This window comes from Helicoverpa armigera, chromosome 21, assembly GCF_030705265.1.
Source record: "Helicoverpa armigera isolate CAAS_96S chromosome 21, ASM3070526v1, whole genome shotgun sequence".
NCBI classification, from domain to species: domain Eukaryota; kingdom Metazoa; phylum Arthropoda; class Insecta; order Lepidoptera; family Noctuidae; genus Helicoverpa; species Helicoverpa armigera.
Window position 1 is genome coordinate 2772679 of NC_087140.1, and position 24658 is coordinate 2797336.

Sequence of the window (24658 nt, forward strand, 5' to 3'; positions counted from 1 at the left end):
CAAAAACCACACTCATTCTTACCGTACACGAGTATACCATAGGTATGGATCTTAACTACCAAGGTCAATATTTCTTACAAAATGATCGGACAAGACAATAAAACAACGAGGCAATAAGGCAATAGGCTTGAGGGAATTCCTGATGCTATCCATGTCAAGTTCATGGATGCTATTAGAAAGACCACCAGGACTGGAGAACTGGAGTTAGTCATTGAGTCATTTTTCGACAGTTCTTATCAATAATGTAAATACGTTGTAAATATTTTGTGCATTTTTGAGAGCTGCAATTTGAAAAACAGCTGGCTACACTCCCGATTTTAGTCACCACGAGCTGTAAGATTCACTTTCTACAACTGGGTTACAAGTAGCCTACTTATGTCTTTTCTCAGGGTCGTTTGTGTGCAAAATATGTTTGTGTTTTATGTATGTGACTCATTCTTACCACCATAGCTTGAGTACCAAGGTCAATAGTTCTTACAAAATAATTTGAACAAGACATTAAAGCAATAAGGCAATAGACTTGAGGGAATTCCTGATGCTATCCATGAACTGAATTATGAAAGACCACCAGGATACGACAACTGGAGTGTGAGGTTAACGTAAAGTGGAGACGGCTTCTTTTAAAGAACGATCGACAGGTGAAGTGTATGGTTGAGACTTTTTTTGACGCTTCTTTTTAATAATTGGGTTTTTATTGCGGGTTTTACTTGAGTTCCGGGGGAGTTATTGCTCGATCCCTTGTCACCTGAGGATACTAAACTTAGGAATAGGAACTATGGCCCATTCTAAGACTATTTTTAGTTATTGAAAATAAGCCTAAACAATACTCTCTTTTTAACACGCATAAATGAGCTTCACTTGCATGTAAGAAAATCTTGAAATCTTAATTTGACCCACTTCCCGGTCTTTTGCGCACGATCTAAGTTCTGATGACAGACCTGACTAGCGTGTTTTTAGTTCTATTCATTTTTTGAGTCTAGGTTTTTTATTTTCCAATTTTATTTATCTTACATACAGTAACACTTTGCCTATTTCTATATAAAAAGCCTACTCCATACCTCTGAACTCTCACCAATATTCGCTGGGATACCCCACGTTACGCTAACTTCATTCAAACTCCGGTTTGCAAGATCGTCACTACCAAAAACTAACAAAATTCAACCTTAAACTACACACTTAAAGATCAATTTCGCATAACCGTACAATTTTGCTCAGTGATAAAGTTAAGTTTGCTAAAACCCATTAAAGGTATTGGAAAGTCGACTTTATAGCAACTGATTTAAAGTTGAAAGTGTGTTATGTAAGTGAACATAATGGAACGACAGATTAAGCTGTGTTCAGACGGAGAGATACTAACATTCTAAATTGCTAGATTGATATCTTACACCAAGTGTCAAAAAAATAAATAAATCTTTTGATAAACTGAATCTATAATCTGAAATTATATCATAACTGTTTGTTTGTACGCTAAAAGCTCAAAAACTATGAACTACTACTGAAGCTAGCCTATATCTCTTACGCTAGAGAAAATGCTAGGGAAAGTGGCAAAACTTGTGTGAACACATATATAGAAATAACAAAAAGTTAGTAACGCTTCTCGTTGCTTTTTAGGTTTAGGTTTGTTTAGAAGAATAGTTTTTAATTAAAATATAATTTAAAAATTGAAATATTCAAAAAAATTAATAGCCCCAATTCATGTAGCACACTGTGTTAGTTACACTTTTTCAATAATTTTGACAACAAATGCTTGTTTCTCTTTCCAAAAGCAGTAATCACAGTTACACGGATCTCAAGTTGCTCCAATATTGCTCCAATGTTGCGCCGTCTGAACAAAACCTTAAAGAGGTTTATGCAATTCTTATGTTTTAGTTATTATATAAGGTTGTTTGGTTTTAACTGAAGCCACTCTTGTCTGCAATACTCAGTGCATTGAACGTCATCTACGTATTTGGACTAAATTCTGTGTTTTAACTTTTAAGGTAAGATTCGTTTTTAGTTATGTAATTTTAGTTAAATAATAAGTGACTTTTGTGATAAAAAAATAATTGGTTTTGTAAAAATTTATTGGTTTTGATAATTTATAAAGTAATGAATGTTTGTTTCCTTATGAATTTGTTAAGGGTGCTTTTTGAACTATCGGGAATAAGAAATAAAGTTAGGTAAAGGATAACTTAAAGAGCGTTTCAGTAATTTCAGCAGTTTCAGAGATGCTTTATTAAATTATCATATTATTAAGAGTATGTTTTAAAAATATAAAATTTACAAATAAACGATTTATATTTCTTACAACCAATACGCTCTATTGTAATGAAATTAAGACATAATGAGTTAGTCAAAAAATGAAAACGGTTACATACGTTCTCAACAGTAAAAAGTTTTTTTTTTGATATTTAAAAAAGGTTTTAACCTGAAATAAATTACTTACATAAGATCAACCTTTTTCATGCTCGTGTCACTCTGTCTTAAGGAGAGTGAAAGTAGTTCAAGACACTATTGTTGTAGAATACAAGCTTCCTTTAGTAGCCATGTTACCATTTAAGCTAAATTATCTTTTGTTACGACATCATAAGGTATGTATTCCCTTGTTTAATTATCATCATCAGCCCGTATAAGTCTACTGCTGAACTTGTTTATATTTTGAATTTACTAGTTCATTTTTTTTCATTCCTTTTATACTTGCCTAATTACTAATACTTTAAAGCTGAAAACTTCGTTTGTTTAAAGCGATTATCTCGGGCAGTACTGGAACGATCTCAAAATTCTTTCAATAGTAGGCAGCCCGTATATATAAACAAATTATACCCTTTTAATCCTGGTATGCGGAGGTGTACGGATTAAATGGAGACGTTTGCAACAGGCACGAGTGTAAAGGCTAGTGGAAGTTAGTTTTATATAAAAAAGAGGCTTAATTTTAATATAAAACTCTCAATAGCAATCTGACGATAATTCAAAATCGAGTTAGATTCAATTCTCACTTAATTTTGTAACTTTACCGTGAAAGTGTTTCAGACAGACATTATCACTTTCACGTCTATCTATACAGGAAAGGATAGTTCTAACAATACCAGTTATTCAGGAGGTCAAAGGCCTTTTCTCATGAACTACCGACAAATTGTAAACCACTCTAACTTAGAGCAATTTCACGCTTAATCTTTTTACTTCCGCGATTGTTACATCTATCAAAACTGTCTATATTCTCAGATCTTAAATCCGAATACAATACCTTAGAAGCGATATTGGTAACTATTCGCACGTGTTTCCCGTGATTTTGCTCACGTCTCATGACAACTATTATGTGCATCTGGATAAAAAGAAGACTTATACATAGGGCTGCCATCTCGAATTTCGCCAAACCCGGACAAACATTAAAAAACCCGGACATTTGGCGTAAATCGCATTTTTTCCCCGAACGAGTACGATTTTGTTTAAACAAAATAATACCTATTTTGTAATGCATTAACTATTAACATAAACCAAAATTCAATGAGGTACTTTCTTACATGAAAAGTGTCCGGGTTTTCCCCGGACGCTTCTAGAAAACCCGCCCGGACGTCCCCCGGACGGGGTCAAAACGAGGACAAATCCGGGGAAACCCGGACGGATGCCGGACGATGCAGCCCTACTTATACATAACCTTCCTCAATAAATAGGCTAGTTAACCTTGAATTAAAACCCTCTACAAATAAAGTATCTTGTATCTTGAAATTATTATTGAAATCGGTCCAGCACTTCCCAAGAGTAGCACATTTAAACAAACTCTTCAGCATTATCACATTATATTAAGTAGGTTTTACATCTTTAACAAAAAATCATAAAACCCCAAAACAGTAAACCAATTAACGGAACTCAAAGAGACTGCAATCAACCTACTTCTCTGCTTACCCCGAATGATTCACTGCGGACGTCATTATGATGTCAGTAGAAAGTTATCCTTGCACGCAGTGGGTCAAGTACGTTGATGACTATGTTGATGTGTAAAGATGTTCTTATGTCATTGAAAACGAAATGTAGAAAAAAGTATATAGCATGTATATTTTTGTATAATAAACCTGTCACAGTGTCAAAGTATAGTAATTTGTGTTGGTTGCAATATAGTCGTCATTTAGACAAAGTAAAAGTTAGTATAAAAAATTGTAGGAAAACTCAAAATCTCTTCACTGACATCTTTCTATGTAATTCATTGATAATAATAAAGTTAAGCAGACTTTAGTTAAATCATGTCTCTCATGCCTTTTTCCATTTTTTTTCTAAATTATTAAATTAATCTAAAAAAGTATTTAAATTAAAACCAATCGTTAGCGGGCCGTATACTGATTTAAAATTAGCCAATGATGTGTAAATGCCCATCAACAACAATATTGTTCGAAGAATTTAATCTAGTTTTACTAAAATCTTTTAAGATTATTCTTAACTTAACATATTTTTTTCTGAAACTTTCATTTCATTAGTGAAGCATAAAATTATTTTAGACTTAACTTGAACAGTTACGAAACTATCTGTAAAATATTTGTTGATATTTCTTGCAAGGCGCGATCAAGCATTATTCTTCAGAACTTATGAATTAACCAATTTTACATTATATAACCGGGGGCTATAAAATTATAGAATATAATAAGGAGTTGCTTCGTTTCGATTTAAAAAAGAAACTCCATTCATTCGAATTACAGAAAAAAAAGCCTAGTTAATACCATATCCACTAATGACTAACGTGTAATTATAACATCTTAGACCCGCCAATTTTGATATGCATGTCACATAGCGAAAGAGTACGTTTTTGTTTCACTTCGCGTTCAAATGATGAAGTAGTTTTTCTTATAATTTGTTACGACCCCTAAATTAGGGTCAACCAGGGAAAAAGTAGAATCTTAATGGGCTCATAATTTAGCCAGTATTAATGTAACTTTTTCTGCCTTTTTACTAGGATTGTAAGTAGTCAAGTTTTTGTGATATGAAAGGATAGGTAGGTACCTACTGCTGAAAAATGCCCTCAAATGGTTTTTTTGACCGGATTCACGTCGGCGTTCAAATTCAAATTCAAAATTTATTTATTTATGTTTGTACACAATATCTTAAATTATTCTAGGTAGGTAAACAACAGTTTGGTGCCTGTATAGAAATGAATCTGTACCACAGGCGTTGCGGTCACTTACAGTTACAGTTATGCTATGATTCATAATAAACAATTGGCGTTATACCTACTTTAAATCAATGTTGATTTTTAGATTACTATCTATATATCTCAATTAGTTATTCTGTGTTTTACAGCTTTTGTTTACTTAATCTTTCCTTTTTCTTGCTTGATAATATATCAAAATTACTTTGTAGTTTATAACCTTAGCATTGTTTGATGCTTATCATTTAAAATCGACATGTGTTTTATTCAATATCTCATGTCACAATTCTATGTCTAAAATTCTAGACCGAATACAATGTACTAATGTTCGAAGGCTAAGTTACATAATGTTATAACTTAGATTAAGTAATGCCTTGTGTTAATAAAACACAAACCAATAATGCTAAGTAGACCGTTGGTAAGTATGTTAGGTCATCCGTATTTTATTGTTTGATAATTAATCTAAACTAGTTTCTTCCCACAGTTTTACTTAGGTCTTGCAGGAACTATTCTCCCCATTTGGATAAAAAGCAGTTTATTTCTGTGTCAAGGCTACCACTTATCACTGTGCCTGATTTAATATCAATTGGTTCAGCCGTTTTAGCGTGATTATGTGATACATAGGCAGAGTTCATTTTGCATATATAACGACTAGCTTTTGCCCGCGGCTTCGCTCGCGTTAAGAAGTATTATTATTAATTAGGTATGGTTTTTGCGGCTTTACTTTTGTGTAGCGTGTGTTTTTGTTTATCCTGCTGCTATTAGTTCACACAATCCGCCATAAGTAGCATTTTTCATCATAATCAGCCAAATATTCGTCAGGTGTTACATAGTTATCACCATTGTGTCATAATTGAAAACTTGCTCCAGTCATTAACCACATATTTGACAATTTCTGTACGCAAATCGTATTTAAGCGAACGTCATCATAAAATTCTGATTCGTCATCAGGACTTCTTCATAAAATCTAAGAAGATGTATACAAACTTTCATCCCCTATTTTATGCCCTTAGGGATGGAATTTATCAAAATCCTTTCTTAAGGGTTGCCTACGCCATAGTAGCTTTATGTATGCAAAGTCTCAGTCCGATCGGTTTAAAATTGACAAAGTTTCATACAAACTTTCATCCCCTATTTTATCCCCTTGGGGGTAGAATTGATCAAAATCCTTTCTTAGCGGATGCCTACGTCATAACATCTACCTGCATGCCAAATTTCAGCCCGATCCGTCCAGTGGTTTCAGCTGTGCGTTGATAGATCACTATGTCAGTCAGTCAGTCAGTCAGTCAGTCACCTTTGAGTTTTATATATTTAGATAGTTTTTATTTTCTGCGACATGTTATTCAGGGTGTTACATCAAAACTATGTATTCTAATGTGTTTTACAATAACACTGTTAGATATATTTTTCTTCTGGTCCTGGTTCTAATTTCATTGTGTGTCGGCACAACGTTTTCTGTCATTAGTCCATAAGTCTTATCAAAAACGTAACATGTTGATCCATCAAAAGAGACATACAGTTGACAGCAACAATTTTAATAACATCTTTGATACCATCTACCAAAAAACTACAACCATGAAATTGTCTTATTTTCCAAAGAAATATACCAGTACATAATTACATCGTTACTTTTTTAACTTAAATAAGGCGACCGTTACTTCTCGGTGTCGGTCGTACGCGCAGTTTACCGTCGCGCGTCATGCTTCTCGCTCGCTCCTACTATGAATTGTGAGACACGAAGTTTTCCATTTACAAACTGTTTTGTGTGTTGTGTTGAGTTTCGCCATGTGAAAACTATTTTGCGTGTTCAAATGTAAGCACTGTGTTTTGTTCTTGAGTTTGTTTTTATCGTGAATTTTGGAGTGTGAAATGTTTTTTGGATCTTTATTGTAATTTGCGTAAGGTTCATTTTTCTTTATTAACTATTAAGTGGCATCTCTTAAGAAAATCTACGTTTGAAATTGCCTTTTCTTCATCCAAATCTGTGTTTAAAAAGTTCACTGTCCCATAAATTGATTCTACAGGGACTACAAACTACTTCTATGTATGGATCAAGAGTAAAAAATCATGATTATCATTGTCAATTACAAATTCATCAATACAAAGTAATGCAAAACGAATTTCTTGCATGACTTGATCAAAATAGCTAACTTTCTTGCTTCGGCTATTGTATTGTCTTTTACTAAGTCATTGACATCTTATTCATAATATTCATGACCTATTGCTTTTCTATTATTTTTATTCAGTTCCCTCTTGCATGCATTAGCATCCATATTTGCTTTATCTATGTATTTTTTTTGTGTCTGCGATATTTGATTTTGATAACATCATATCATAATCTAATAGGTTTCATCGGTACACCAGTACCGTTACCATACCTCAAAATATATAAAAAAACGCAGTACTTCATAAGAGTATCTTTACCTTGCAGTTTATCTTGGATCACTTTGACATGTATTGAATCTTTAATTTTCAAGATCATCCAGCTTTTCTGTCATTTCATCTCAGACTCATGCATCACGTAATATTATAAACATGAAAGATTGGATGTGAGGTTATTTCTTACTCTTCTAGGATTTTATACTTTAGCAGGATTCTAATAAACTTGACAATTCCTATCAAAGCTTATAAACCAAAATAACACGCAGGCTACGTTTTATCCTGATGCGGTAAGAAGTCAGCTCTAACTGCGGTTTAAATCGAGAACGGCTAATTTTCGACAAATTCTCCTTATCTCACCCATATTTCGCCCATCTAACACCTATCCAAAAATTCCATTGCATGACAGTTTCTTGCATGACTTGGTGAAAATGAGCCACTTTCTTCGAAGTGCGTCCGCTGGGTCACGTACGCAATTGTCATTGACTTCAATTCTTTATAACTGGTCTGGTTCATTCACATGGATGACATGGTATGTGACCTTTTTATAGTGCTTATGTGGTAGGTAGAATACAGGACATAGTTATTAATATTATCATTCTAATCATTTCATTTGTCATGGGATAAAATCAAAATCAAAAGTCATTCATTCAAATTAGGCTGCAAAACAACACTTGTCGAACGTCAGAAATTTACAAAAGACAGCCCCCAAAACGCCCACCCTTCACCACTTTCTATGTGTTTTTGCTGGGAAGAAGAAGTGGCGCAACAAACTCCCCAGCAACACAATAAAAGTCTAATACAATATTTGTTAATTTACTTTGGTGCCTTTCGAAACTCGTCATATCGAAAACTGTATATAAAGACAGCGCATAACAATAGCTTGGCATATAGCTTTCCTGGATATGGATCATCCAACACTGAAAGAATTTTCCAAATTGGTTTACTAGTTTCTGTCACCGACGAATGAATCGTTCCATATGGAATCATAATACTATTATTTCTTTTGCAACAATATATAAAACTATAGCCAACTTACTAATAGGAAAGTACGTAACAAATTAATGAACTCTGTTAAGGCGTTCACACAAAGTTGTCCACAAGTTTGTACAAGTTCTAAATAAGGCCCAAAGTAGAGTAACGAGCTATATAGACTAGAAAGTACGTAGAAATATGGTAACTGTAGAAAAGTAGGAAATAATTGACAATGGCCATTAGTTACCAGTAAAAAAGAAGGAAATTCACAATTGCTATTACAGCTGTTTTCTTTGAAAGTTTAGTCGAGTCATCATCTTAATATTGTTTCGCATAAAGCCAAAATATGAAGGATCTACCACTGCAGTAACTTGACCTTCCGTGTTTACAAATAAATACTTCTGATTATGTCTGACCTTTAACTAATTGGGATCGGCTTCCTGGTAAGCTGGTTAAACATATCAGTACCTACATATGTATTTCAAAAATCTTCATCACCCGGTGATGAGGGAAACTAAAATCACAATAGGTACACAGAAGAATTGAAAACTGCTGTTTGAGACAAGTCAGAGCCTCAAGGTAAAAACTTGTCGTTTGATCAAGTTATAACACAAAGGCAATTTGGTCTCATTTTTGAAAATATTTACACCAACCTTATTTTTACATACAAATTATATTAACCCTTGAGATCAAAAGCCACATAACAGCCCTCTTAACCCCTAAGGAAATAAGCGGAAAAACACTGATATAACCCAAACTTCCAATAGAGTGAAGGTATCAATTTTTAATACAATTTTAAAAAACACGTTGGGTATCCCTAGAGTTTATCTAAACCCGAACAAATAAAACAAGTTGGTCCTTCTCGATACGGAACAAGGCTGGTTATTTGACAACCCCGATCAAAATAAATACTCTTGAGGTTTGCCTAAATTTTATATTTTGGAGGATACTCACCAGACGTCAAACGAAGGAGTCAAACTTAGGTATATTGATGACATGCTAATCTTCCGTATCTTTTGAAACAAATATTTGGGCTTCGTTTACTAAATCTCATTAAGAAAGAACAAAAAAATACTTATAACCACAGGACAAATGCTTCCCATAGTTTTGGACTAAGTCACTTTTCGAGAACGTGCACACTAAAAACTATTAATCGACCGATATGTGATTTGGGCTCATAAATCATAATGAAGAGGAATGGAAGTAGGTATACACATTACAAACATCAGGTGTTCGTCCGGTATCAGAATAACTAAAATCTTTGGTTGCACTCTGCAGTGTGAGGCTTACCCATTAATCCCCCAAAGCTCCTTCTGCAAACACCAAAAAGGGTACCTCAAGCATGACCAAAATCCAATCTTCTTCCTCAGATCATAGTTCAAGATGCTGAGTCAAGCTCGATGGCTGATGCTGGCCATAGCAGCCGTGCTGACGCTGCAGTCGAGAGGGGAAGGTGGCATCAGGCTTCCTGACCAGCCTCCTAAGCAGGAAGGTGAAGGAAGGTCACTGAACTTTGGAGGAGACCACGGACGTTCGGTGAGTTTGTATTTGCTTGTGGATTATTATTTATTTATTTATTATGTTAAAACGGTTTACACACCAATTACATTAACATAAAGAACTAGAAAAAAAACATATTGAAAAAGAATACACATACAACTTAATAATACTAAAGAATAAAATATTAAAAACACAACAAAAGGTAAATATACAATTTAAATTAGACTATAATTATACACAAATTAAACTATTCGTTCACAGAGGCTGAGACAAAAACACATAATTATTTCAAAATCATCAGCGATAATAGCGTGGATAATATTTTCGAGAGTTTTGATTCTCAAATTGTTATATTGCTGGTGTTAACCACTTAGAGCATCTAGGAGTTATAAATATTAGTTAAAAACTGAAACCTTTTGTCTTTGGATCTAGCTATCTTTTGCTTGAGGAAATATTTATTTTATATATTTAACAGTCCTTTCATCTTCTATCTACTACATAGTTAATTCATCATTGTCGTATATATGACATTGTATATTGATTACCATCATGCTGTTTAGATTTTAATTGATCATAAACATCCATTTTTGAGTCTTGATTTTAGATGAACTAGTAGTATACGAAAATAGTATTTTCGTATACTCAAGTAATAAGATTATTTTTCCAACTTTCCTATCTTATAATTTCAGCCTCAAGCGCAAGGACGTGGTCTATTAGACTGGCTGGGTTTCGGAGAAGACCAGGACCCTTACATCCAGCAGTCTACTCAGCAGTGTCTCAATGGAGACTTAGCTGACTGCTTCAAGGCACAAGCACTGCGCTCTTTTGACGATTTCTTCGATAAACAGGCTTACCAGTGAGTTTTTATGTCTTTTTAAAGTTTTGACTTGGATCGAGTTTGAGGAGTTTTGGGCAACTTCGCAGATTACAAAGTCATACTCAATTAAGGCGATTAACACTAAGTTTACATACAAATGCCAAAGTGCCTGTCTCTTATATCTAGACATGCTCAATCAAAGATCATTTTTAATTACAGTACGGAGTACAATAATAGCCAACTACATAAATCATCAAACACCACCAGACCTGTTGTCATGGAATTGTGTATAATTATAACCTACCTACAATCTAAATCTATAATCATCCCTTTTTATTTTACGTCTATCATCTTATGACTTCACCCTTTTATCCACCATTACTTATCATTGCAGACTATCAGAAAATGCCGTACTAGTGAAGGTGGACTCTCAAGCGCGCGCTTTGTCCCGGGAACCTCCTCAGTTGGAGTCACAGCCCCGCAGCGAGGATTCAGACTGGGAGGCCCTTGTTAAATATGGCATGAGGAAAATTGAGAGGTAAATAATCATCAATAATATGAAGCTAAAGACCACTTAAGTGTTTGTTTGGTTGGGACGTTTCATTACGGATAACGCTAACCTCCGAAAATACTGGATCTTTCTTTCAAAATTCCTTCAGTATTAGATAGCTTATGTATGTATCTACAAAGACTGTAGGGGTCATTTTATCCGGTGCCCGAAGTAGTTCCCACGGGACACGAGTGAAACCGCTGATAGAAGGTACTTACTCAATACGAATAAGTTGAGTATACACTGTATACAGCAAGCAAAAACAAGGCTTTAATTTTAGGTCAGATTCATTAGAATTTTCTGACAAGTTGGTTTTACACAGAAACTTAAATTCCTTAACTTCTGAACCAAAATCTAAGACGAGAACAGGCACAAATACCAGACGACAATATTCACTATTTAGGTTCCAGAATAATATTCCAAATAGTGTCTTGGCAAGACTGTTTGTGTCATTGCCAAAACTGTGTAACAACTGTGTAACAACGTGGTAACAACTATAACTTCGTTTGCATATTACAAGTTGTACAAGTAATATAAACAATACAGCTAAATGAACGTTCCCAAATTTTGAGTCTGCGGCGAAAATTTTGGTAATTTTGAAATTTCGTTGAAAATTAAGGAGTAAGACTGAAAATTGTCTGTGGTGTACCAGTAATTAGTAAGATAGTTGCGAAATTGTGGTAGTATTGTAATTTTACAAATTAATCAGATGAAAACAATTTCATATTTTTTTTTTAAATGCGCGCCTGGATAAAAAAATTATACTAAGAACATGTATCGTGGCGCCTCCTATTGTCTTAAAAAAAAATCATGATACTACTTCCCGAACTTTCATTATATACTTCAAACTTCAAAAATTATTGCGAACATGAGTGTTCAAGAATGTAGAGGTACATACACGATACCCTGTTAGCGCACAGCAATAGGTACAATTTTAATATAAAATTACTTACAAACTATTTAATACTCTTATTTAAATCCCACAGTCCATTCTCCCTTTACATAAAGCCACTAAGCATTATACCATTTCTCTTCACAAGCCTAACTCCTACTTCATCATCAGGTTCCTAAGATCAACCGCCTTGGAGATGCAATTGGACGACGAAGTGACGTCACGAGGCATCATTGCACCTCGCTTCATTGAACAGATCGCTGATGAAGTTGACATCATCGAGGATAAGAAGGCACCTTTCCGTAAGTAAAATATATCATAATAGTTTATAGGGATAATCGTAGGTTTTAAAAGGGCTTCAGCGTGTTGGATTCGGCCCCACGTTTGCCTCCGGGACTGTGTAGTCCCGAGACATACAAAATATGTATAGTAAAATGTTTAGTAGTAATTGCTATTTACCTATCAATATTGAAGTTATTTATTCAATTTCTACATCGCTACGTCACATTCAATATACGTCCAATAAGAACTGCCACGTAAAACCATTTAATTTAGCAAACAGTCTTCACGTAAATGACTTGAATTTATAGTAATTAAAAACCTCAAGCCCAGTTTCGAAGGCAAATTAATTAAAGCGAAGCACTTAAAATGCTTTTTCTGTTATAATTAAACAAATCTTTAGCCGTCTCTCTTGTCAGACTTTGGATCAATAATTTCTCATTAAATCTTTGTAACAAATTATCTGTTTTCATTTCTGTAACAAATATTATGAAATGAAATTATGAAACAATATTTGAAAGGTCATGTTTGTCTAGTTATTCTTCCATGTTAGTGCCGAATATAGATGAAAATTTAGATCATTCCGAATCTTTACCTGTTCAGTAGACCAGAACGTATTCATTCTTTTGACCATTTTGGCATTATTTCCCAAATTATCTGTGTTTTGAATTTTGTTTGTTATGTTCAACCTGTACCAAAATTTACAAAAACAAGTTGAAATAAGTTAACTTCTACCTTTTGAACAAACTCGATACGATCTAGCTATCAAAAGTTAAGAGTAAAGTTGGGTCCGATTTGAAAAATTCTTTCAGACTTACAGCCGTTCCCAATATTGTATCAAATAATCTTTCATCTTTAGGGAATTGGGAATGGCGATTAAAGAGCTAACTTATCGTGGAAGGCTAAGGCTGACCTTTTAACCGAGTACACGAAGTATTTCGAACGAAACACAGGTTTCTGATGGAAACTAATAACAAATTTGGTTCCTCATGTTCACAGGCCAGCATAAACTGAAGAAGCTGATCATCCCCATGTTGCTGATCCTCAAGCTGTTCAAGCTGAAGCTGCTGCTGTTCCTGCCTCTCATCCTCGGCCTCGCCAGCTTCAAGAAGTTCCTCGGATTCATGGCTCTTATCATTCCTGGTATGGTCTTCGTCTTTATATTTTCCTGTCTTCTTCTTGTTATAACTATGTTGAGGTTCCAGTCTCATACGAGGGACTTTAATGCCAGTATTTTTAGTGAAGCGAGTATCTGATATAATATCCACCACGAAGTTATTGTAGAGCTCCATGTGTAACACGGGTTTAGGAAAAGGCAAGGCAGACGACGAGTTGTCCTAGATGATAAAAATACAGTAAAATTCATAACCTCTTTAACGTTCAACTGTGAAATTCAACATAAACTTACAGTGTACAGTTGAACGTATACCTTAAAGATATACCTACTTCATTTATTTGTATTTATAATTTTCCTAACAACCATTTTTTCTCCAGGTGTAATTGGCTACTTCAAGTTCTGCAAGCCCAACTCGTCACCGTTCTCGTCCAGCCACTTCTCGGGACCTCAGTACAGTCCAGCCGGCATCGGCCTGGGACCCTACAGGGAGTCGCCACCACAGTCACACTACGCTCCTTCACATTATGATAGCTATCCTGTAAGTAAAAACACTATTTTGGATTTGAACCTCTGACTGCGGATTTCAATAACCTAAATATAGGTCTATTGTTTTGCTCACTACATATAAAAATAAAAATTGGGTACAATTTTGACATTAGTAGTCTCATACCACTAAATCAAAAAATCTAATTTCGTTTAAAACATTTTAACTGTAAAATCAAAGCCTGAAAGATTTTTCTTCATAATAACTATCATTCGAGGTTGTCTGAAAAGGGCATCAGCGTATTAGCTGCGGCCCATATTTTTCTATCGAAATTCTGGGACTTTATAATCCCGTAGTCTGTTAGAGATAATACAAAATCTTTCAATACCCATGTTCTTCTAATATACACAACCATTAATTATAGTTAACCTATTGACATAATACTTAGATTAGTATTACTTATTTTTAGGGTTCCGTACCTCAAAAGGAAAAAACGGAACCCATATAGCATCACTTTGTTGTCCGTCTGTCTGTCTGTCTGTCTGTCAAGACCCTTTATCTCAAGAACGCGTGGACGTATCAAGCTGAAATTCACGTGAAATACTCAGGTCTATTGTTTCTTTAAGCTGTGAAAATATCAAACTTCTAAGCCTAGCCAATCAAAAGATACAGCCAATTATGTCGATATTTTCAACAAATTTTGGACACTCGCAAAGGAATCAAAACCTACAGGATACTTCCCGTAAACTCAGAGTCTTGAAATTTGGCATGAAGCATTGTCATATAATGCAAATATAGAAAAAATTGCGAAAATCTTATTTTTTTAGTTATATAATATAAAAAAAAAATATTTTAATAAAATGAAACTTACTACCTTATTTCTCACGAACGAATAAAGATATCAAATTGAAAATTATACCAAATACCTAGGTCTATTGTCCCTTTAGGCAGTGAAAAAATCAAACTTCTAAGTTAACGCGATCAAAAGATACAGCAGTTATACCGACACCTTAGACGAATTTCCGTCACACGCTAGGGAATCAAAACCTAAAAGGTACTTCCCGTGAACTCAGAATCTTGAAATTCGCCACGAAGCAGCGTTATATAGTACAGATAAAGGAAAAATTGCGAAAATGATAAATTTGAAGTAATAAAATAATATTTTAATATTTTATGTAACTACATAAAATATTAAAATATTATTTTTGCTTACACGACATAAAATATTTTTTTAATAATTATAAACTTACTACCTACCCTTTTTTACATGAACGCGTAGAGATATTAAAGTTGAAATTCATATCAAACACTTCTTAAATATAGTTGCCTCTAAACTGTGAAAAATTTTAAATCATTCAAAGGTCATTGGGCACCTTAGTATGGAAACCATACCCACGGCGGATACGAACGAAATATAGCACAGTATAATGATAAAGGCTCTGATTTACTATGGCATTAGTCGCATCTATGTGAACCATGGGAATCTAGAGAAAATCAGGTGTAAACATCAAATATTTTCCTCATTTCAATGGGGAATTTAAACGACCAAGTTTGACGGATTTGAGAAATCATTTCTTTGTAGTGAAAGAGTATACTCCCCGTTTATTTCCATTGTCATCAGGTCAGGATCTGATGATGGAAATCCTGAGAAATCGAGGGCAACTATCAAAAATTGTAGGCATGCATAGGATTAAAACTTGATTCTCAGATGTATGTCTGGTGATACTATCAAACAGTGAAAGTTTAGAGCTTATCTGATGATGGAGACGTGAGAAAGTCGAGAGAACTCTATGTATGTTTAAAAAAATAAAAGATCCCATTAGTAGTGAATTCTCATTACCTAAAATAAAATAGGCTCCAACACAAGGTTACGTTATAGAATGTAAAGGAGTTCCCATAACTATATCTGACCTTTGCTATCTATCCCACAATGGCAGTTAAACCTATCTATGTGGAAAGTCTTCGCCAATACGAATAAAATAAGCCCAAACACGTGGTAGTTGCAACATACCGTTCAGGAGTTCCCTCGACTCTCTGTAGTCTCCATAATCAAATCAGCTCCAAACCTTCACTGTTTACAAGTACCCTCAAAAATACACTCACATGGTTTTGACTCGATGCGTGACTACAATATTCAAGAGTTGCCCTCGATTTCTCAGGGTTTCCAGATCCTCATCAGAACCTGGTCATCCGAATTGGCATCTTCTTTCTTTATGAAAAGTCTTTAACAATAAAAACTAGCATTGCAACCTGTACAATCCTCTGAAACTGCTTGTCTTTTATATTTTTCAAACGATCCTGGACATTCGTCTCCATGGAATTTTAATAAAATATTTATATTCAAAGAAACGTTATACCATTCTCCACGATTTAAAACTACTTTGATTCATGTACGCCACTTTTTACAAAGCGGGTCAGATATGCCCAATGACCTTTAAGACATAATTAGTTATTTTCAATCAGATTTCTGAATGATGACTATAAAATCTAAATATATAAAACTCAAAGGTGACTGACTGACTGACTGACTGACATAGTGATCTATCAACGCACAGCTGAAACCACTGGATGGATCGGGCTGAAATTTGGCATGCAGGTAGATGTTATGACGTAGGCATCCGCTAAGAAAGGATTTTGATCAATTCTACCCCCAAGGGGATAAAATAGGGGATGAAAGTTTGTATGAAACTTTGTCATTTTTAAACCGATCGGACTGAGACTTTGCATGCATAAAGCTACTATGGCGTAGGCAACCCTTAAAAAAGGATTTTGATAAATTCCATCCCTAAGGGGATAAAATAGGGGATGAAAGTTTGTATACATCTTCTTAGATTTGTACACGCTAATCTTCCGAACTACTGAACGGATCTCAATGATTTTTTCTTTGTTGTATCAGTATTAAGCCTGGTCAACATATAGGCTATAATTTATCTTCGAAACTTGAAGACCTAATGCAGAACTCCAACAGACCAACAAAACTATAAGAGATACAAAAATGGTGCCATAGCAAAAATTGTTTCATGTGATGAGCATTTTCAGCTGAGATAATAAATTTTAAGATCTGGAACACCTGATGTGGAACCCCAAGAGCCCAGCTTCTCTGTACCATATACAGGTATGACGTTTTAGCAAAAGTTGTTCAATCTGATAAGCACTCTCTGTTGACTTATAAAAATTTAACCACACCTACACCTGATATGGAACTCCAGGAGCCCAGCTAGACTATAGCATATGAAGATATGACGTTTTAGCAAAAGTGGTTCAATCTGATGCACTCTCTATTGACGTATAAACATCGAAAATCTGGAACACCTGATGTGGAACTTCAGGAGCAATACTACACTTGAAATGTATAGAAATGAATGTTATGAAATAGGTATGGTGAATCAAAAAAGTAATTAGTCCGTCTTTTAGACACGTATTTTTCTTTTCTCTCTCTCACAAACAAATAATAACGAAGATACAACAACGCTTGAATTCACTGCTTAGTACAAATTTTACATACCTAGACGTGGCGTCACGAGCCCCCACTCTCCGACTTTGTTGCGTTATATCTCATTATTATATTGTATGTCTCTTCCAGACCTCGGGACTATAGAGTTCCGAATTATTGGGAGGCAAACGTGGGGCCGAAGCCAACTCGCTGAAGCCCTTTTGAGACAACTTTAATGAAATGGTGACACAAAACCGACGATTATCCCTTTATACACCATAGAAAGGTAGAGGACAATCCCCGGTAGACGTCGTTAAAAAAAGACAATCCCCGGTTTTGTGCTAAAATATTGGTAAATGTAATATAATGGATAATGTATAATGTTTACGTAATAACACTTGTGTAATATTTTTGCCACACACAATTGCGGACTAATTAGAATCACTACTTTTATCCCTATGGTCACGTCTATTGCGGTTCAGTTCTCAGCGTTTTGTTTAGTCTGCTGTGCTTTTGCTGTTAAAGTACAAAAATTAAGTATATAGAACGTTTCTCTTCGGTCCCTTAAAATTCAATATCAGACTATTCAGATCTTTGATTTTGCTGACCCCGTAGTCGCTGGCATAAGGGACAGTATCCGCGTACGAAGTCGCGGGCAACAGCTAGTGTTGTATATAAATAACTTTAATAAAATAACTTTTACAAGGTACTGGCCTACTATTTTAGTTATATTATAAAATAAAAAATATAAACTATTTTGACTCTCACTAAATTACCATAACTATGATTGTTCTAAACTGAACGGTTGGCGCGAGACTCACTTTTTATCTATACAGGATTTGTACGGAACCCTCGGTGCGCGAGTCCGACTCGCACTTGGCCGGTTTATTTTCTACCTTGCACCTACTAATTCTTCAATCCATATCTTCCAGGGTGGTCACAAGTACGGTTCAGGAGGTATTTCCTTCAGGGAGCATGACGTCAGTCCTCAAGACCTGGCATACCAGGGTTGGGAGTACAGAAGCAAGAAGGGCGCAGAAGATATCAAAGCTGAATCAGCTTAAGACTGAACATTTAGTGTAATATATTATATATATATAGTATATAATGTTGTATAGAACATTTATATTTTATCACCAATAGCTCTACTATTTTCAACATCAGATAACTAAGGAAATACATCACAAAAAGTCCAGGTGTCTTTGAGAAATTGGGTAGCACACAAACAAAAAAACATAGTCCAATTAAGGACCCGCAATTTGCTAGGAAGTCTAAAGTATTTAAACTGGTGAAGTGACTTAAATAAGACAAAATAAAAGTAATGTTTAAGACATAAAACGGCTAGGTAACAATAATGAAAATGGAATTGCTACAGCATTCTCAAAATCAGTCAAAGAGAAATTGATCGTGTCTGATCCTACAGAAACCAAATAAATGAATGCTAAGCCTACTAACAATGGCAATTATCACGATATTAGAACCATTATAATATACCTTAGCATAGAAATTCAAAATGGAATACAATTTCAGAAATCAGCACACTAACAGGCCATTAAATTTAATTAAAGTTATCTTAAATTAACTGAAAACATTTTCGTGAAATATCTTGGGCTGGTTTTGAGGTTCTTCAACAATAAAACCGACAGTTTGTGGGTTTAAGTATTGATTTAATTTTAAAGATGCTTCTCCGAGGCTTGCAACAGACACGCACCTGTAACGCTCGTCTTTTTGGCCGATTTTTTTTTTTAACCCCAGGCTAAACTTAGTTGCGTGTGTCTGTCTTAGTGCGTCTGTCGAATACCACAAAAAAGCAACACCACACTAATGTTATAAATACAAAATTTTGTATAAATGAATGGATGTATGTTAGGATATTTGTTCGTCTTTTACGTAAAAATTACCTACTGGATTTTGATGAACTTAGCAGAAATCATAACTCATTCAATATAAAATATCTCATTACATCATAAAGGCTACTTTTTATCTGGATGCGGGAAGTAGTTCCCTCGGGAAGCCGGTATTTGCTTATATATTTCACAGACACTTGCGACCGAACGCAGTGTCATACGCATGGCTCGGAAATACACCATTACATTTGAAATTCAGCACCCACTAATGACTGTTGCTTATGCAGTTTAGAATTCCAACAAGCAATAAATTGCTTCGAGAATTCTGGCTTCGTGTAACATACATGTTAGGATTAGAATACACATTTATTCTCTGTAATTTATAGATGTCTGACAAAATAGTTTGTGCGTAGCTGCATTTGAAATATTGGTATTTTTAACTTTTACTCGTCATGTAAAAATTTACGTAGGTCTCATTATACATGCTTTATTTGTTACATATTTTGGCATATCCATTTGCTACATTTACTAAAAGATTTCATGGAAATTCTTACACCCATGTTATATTTTTTTCTAAATACATCGTGCCATTGCTTTACTTTTTTGCCATTTATTTTCACATTCATTATTTTTTTAAGATTGTGTTTATATAACGTGTACACTTATGACCCGTGTTTCACTCAATTTAAGTAACGCCGATTTTAGTTTCTTTTATTTATAAATCAGTTTAAAACAATCAAAGTTTTATGCTTTTGAATATTATCAAATTGTTTATGTAAAATATTTTTATTTTAAGTAATAACTGTTAATGGTACTGTTTCGTTTGATATTCAATGTTAACTAGAATACCTACTTTGTTTCGATTTCATTTGTACATTGAGAAAATTCTTAGGATATTTTTTAGATTTTTAGTTTCAAATGTAATTAAAATTATTACTTTTAAGTGTTTTAGTTTTTATAACAATTTTTATTTTCCACGCAAGTTAGCTGTGGTTTTTAAAAAAGATAGTATCTATCTTTGTGTGTGTCAAGTTTGACATTTTAGCAATAATAATTAATTTTAATTTGATATTTTAATTGCATACATTGTTAGTTATTAAGCAATGTAAATTATTGTTTTGTTTATATGTGAATAAAGTTTTTATTTTTATACAAAGCTTGTTTCTTTTATTGAACTTTTTATCCAATGCATTGCGTGAAAAATATATTTCACAACTAGTCGTTTTTACGGGTTTTCACCCTCGTCCCGAAGGAAATACTGATCGTACGGGGATAAAATAAAATTTATGTTACTCGGGAAGAATTTAAGAATTTTTCATAATTTCCTCTTTATTATACTAGTCCAAGAGCCTTGTTCAACATCTCATGAGGCTCTTAGGTGGTTGGATCCAGGGTCTGATGCAGAAAGCAGTTCTCCTTGATACCGCGCGTATTGTGCGGAGTTTACTGTTTCTGAAGCCCTAACCACGGATACCTTGGATAATTAGATATTGTCTAAAATCATAACACAATATTTTCTAAAATGGGAACAAAGCAAAACTTCTCACATGGTAAGAAACAATTATTTTTCAATTAAGAGAACACGCGATTCATAGATCAAGTAGGTAACCAGACTAATAAAAAAAAACTAAATAAATATGTTAACGTCCACTTTAATTAAATACCTCCTATAATTATAAATTAAGTTAATTAATAGACATACTAAAAGAGACATTAAGAAAGTTAAAGGTCACTTTGCAGGTAATTTATAAAAAAATATTGTAGTACTAATTGCATATAAATAACTATGTCTGTATGTATAGCAATTAGGGTACGTTTTAGGGCCTATGCACACCACGTTTTTTAAACGCGCCGTCGACGCGCTTTTGTAGCGATACAGACGCGATACGCACGCAATACAGACGCAGCCTGTAGACCTTTGCACACCTGTACAGTTACATGCAGACGCGATGCAAACGCGCGTGTGTAGCGATGCAAACGCACGTTTGTATCGATACAGATGCGCCGGTGACGCGCGTTTGCATCGGTACAAAGGACAACAAACTGCTCTGCAGGATAAAATACCATACTTTTTTTTTCTATTCTTTTTTTATTCATGTAATATGTATGTATGTATGTATATATTTTGTGTATTATTGTCCATATATTCTATATATATATATGACGGCGCCACCGTCGATGTGTCAACCGTCGATGTGTCAACCATCGATCTGTCAACCATCGATCTGTCAACGGTGGACTTTATAAAGCGGCGCGCGCGCACGACTCGGGGCATTCGTTCGCCGACCGTTGCCGAGTGCACACCTCCCACAAATTCGTGATAAATAATTGTAGTGACTAATACTGTGTTAATTGGAATAAACCAAGTGATTGTGTGAGAACCCCTTTGTTTTATTTAACGATGTCGGATCCTGACGCCGACATCAGAAGTGGGATACAATCCGAATGCCCACATCTGTTAAGGATTGCCCTGCATCGCCCACGTGTTCAAAATGTGAAGATTCCAGTGGCAAAAGTTGATACGCCTGATACAACACTGCTATCGCATTGAATCAAGCCAGGCAAGCACAAGCAAGAATCCTGGGTGGTGAATCTCGTACTGCAACATGATGTTGGTTGGTTGGTGAATGACCAGACTGATTTCGGGAGAACTCGCCACGTGAAGATAAATTGCCTACCCACTAAAAAGCAAAAAAATGGAAGTCGATAATTTAAAATGGAGTTTGTAGTAGAAGATTTATTAAGAATTTCAGCGAAGGTACAAGTATGGTAACCACGGTTTTGGTAATGGTATCGGTTTCCATTGTTACATGTCAAGCTAGTTATTGAAGGTATGCTAGAAAATTAACCGAACGCCGACGCCGACATATATATATTTTTTTTTTTCTCTTTGCATGTAGATTGTATTAAAAACTGCACCTACCACTGCTATTTCCCCACCACCCAAAGGTAGACTGGGAGAAAACGCCTAAGGCGTTAAGTCCGCCATTGTACTATTTGTGCAAAAAGTATTATAAATAAATAAATAAATAAATAAAAACGCGCCGTCGACGCGCGTTTGTAGCGATGCAGACGCGATGCAAACGCGCGTTTGTATCGATACCGACACGCCGGTGCCGCGCGTTTGTATCGATACAAACGACAACAAACTGCTCTGCAGGATAAAAACGCGCCGGCGCGGGCGACGCGCGTTGCCAAAACGCACATCGACGGCGCGTTTAAAAAACGTGGTGTGCATAGGCTCTTCGAAGCGAGCTACCGACTGCAGCTGTCGACCGCACGTGCCGCAATTGCACTATTGTTCGTATAAATAGAAATCGTTTATTTGCCAAGAATGTAGGTAGGTGGCGTGCACTTGGAGAGGCCTATGTCCAGCAGTGGACTGCGATAGGCTGATGATGATGATGATGATGATGTAGGTAGGTACATAAGTAAGGTGTTACATAAACAAAATAAGGAATCCTTGTACATTCTGCCAGCAGACATGCAAAATTTAAAAGTACTTAACTGTGTATGTGTTTACAGAGTGTGTCGTTCATAATCACAATAAATCCTATCACATATACCTACTATGATATTCTATGGCGAATTGTAAAAAAATAACCTAATCCATTCTGTGGTTTACCACAGGAGTCATTTTTCGTTTCTATAATTTACAACATGACGTGTAAAGCAGAGATAAAGTTAGGAGTATCGAATGTTTTGCTCAGTTGACAGCTGTCAGTTTTCAAGGGAGAATTTCAGTTGTTTTTATAATGACTGACTTTTATATGGTGTCCTAATTTACGCGCATTTTTATTCTACATATTTACTTTGTTTGAAAAATTCATTTTTTTATTTTTTATTTACCAGTATATTAACGCATTTCATTTAATGTGATTATGAACGATACAGCCGATATATTTATGAAATCGTTTTCACGACATTCGTCCTTAGCTGTCTCAAATATCGTCGGAGTTCATGCAGACATTGTACTTGCGGTCGACAGCTCGCTTCCAAAACGCCCCTTTAAAATCGTCATCATGATTTTTTTTACTGCCTATCCCAGTTACGAGACAATAACGAGAGGGTATTATTTACTTACGTATGTAATCAAAGGAAATATAATATTAATTGTAGGTATACCCTGACGCTACATACCGGTACCTATAATAATTTCCCCGATTAATTAAATAAGCACAATTTCCGTTCCTCCTTGTAAAATCTACCGCAGATATTATTCCAATTAATTTGAATAAATATGCATAATGAATGAAACGTCAAACATTTCCTCGTTCTGTTTGAGATTGCTTAGAATATTACCCAACTGGATAAACCTTTCCTTCTGCATGTACAAACGTCGGCTTTAAGCTCCAGCGGGGCCCAGCAGGGCCAAGGCCTACCGGGGCTGCGGGATTGTTCGAAAGTGTTACCGCGGCCCTGGTACATAAAAGGCCTACGACGGAACACGACGGTTTTTAGTCAGTAAGAGTCTGACACTCCCTCACCACTGCTAATCCACAGCATCATTTGATGATTTTTGACGTCGTTAAAAAAAAGCTACGATAATCTGGCTAACTTCTTGAAGCGATTTTCAACTCTATCTCTGACGTATATGGTTCATTGTTGATTGGAAAAATTGTACAGATTGGAGTACATGGATATGGATAGCTGGCAACTGTGCATGTGTGCGTCAAGTTTAGTATTTTTGCATTTGACAACTTGATAAATAATGCATGAGTGACCTGTCACTGTTTGTTGCGTTGACTCGCCTTTCACGCGTAAATTAACAAACTTTTGTCGCACAAAGATTTGTGATGGCGGGTCCAGTTGTTTAAATGGTCTAAGGACATTGCTTATTAAAGTGAAACGTGTCATTTTGTACAATTAATTAAACATGAAAAGCTGGGCTGTTCTTGTAGAACAATCGTGATCAATTTTAGCCTAAATTATTGTCTCGCTTCTATTACTTGAAGGAAACAATCTAGATACTAGCTATAATAAAAAAATAAATAATAACTTTCTTATTAATTTTGCTTGCCACTGTATTTATTAATACTGTGGGACAAAATCAGTACCGCCGTTTAGAGATTTCTCGCAAAAGACACAAAAAAAAACAAGAAAATTTGTGATTTACGTGCCAATTAGAATTTCAAGCTCATCATCCTCCAAGCCTTTTACCAAATCATGTTGGGGTCGGCTTCCTGTCTAACCGGATTCAGCTGAGTACCAGTGCTTTACAAGAAGCGACTGCCTATCTCACCTCCTCAACCCGGGCAACCCGATTACCCGG

General features: G+C 35.1%; 1 protein-coding gene across 3 annotated transcripts; it reads left to right on the top strand.

Annotated features, from left to right (window-relative positions):
* Nucleotides 1–1868: 1868 nt before the first annotated feature.
* LOC110382703 (uncharacterized) lies at nt 1869–20543 on the top strand. 3 transcript variants are annotated; one of them, XM_021343373.3, is made up of 8 exons: nt 1869–1979; nt 9838–10003; nt 10657–10823; nt 11179–11322; nt 12398–12528; nt 13505–13648; nt 14000–14160; nt 18472–20543. In XM_021343373.3, the coding sequence occupies exons 2-8, from the start codon at nt 9851–9853 to the stop codon at nt 18601–18603; spliced, it is 1032 nt and encodes a 343-aa protein (XP_021199048.3). In that variant the 5' UTR covers nt 1869–1979; nt 9838–9850; the 3' UTR covers nt 18604–20543. The 3 variants fall into 3 exon arrangements, with proteins under 3 accessions (XP_021199048.3, XP_049704957.2, XP_021199049.3); XM_049849000.2 differs by lacking the exon at nt 1869–1979 and adding an exon at nt 6790–6926; XM_021343374.3 differs by lacking the exon at nt 1869–1979 and adding an exon at nt 6794–7011.
* The last annotated feature ends 4115 nt before the right edge of the window (nt 20544–24658 follow it).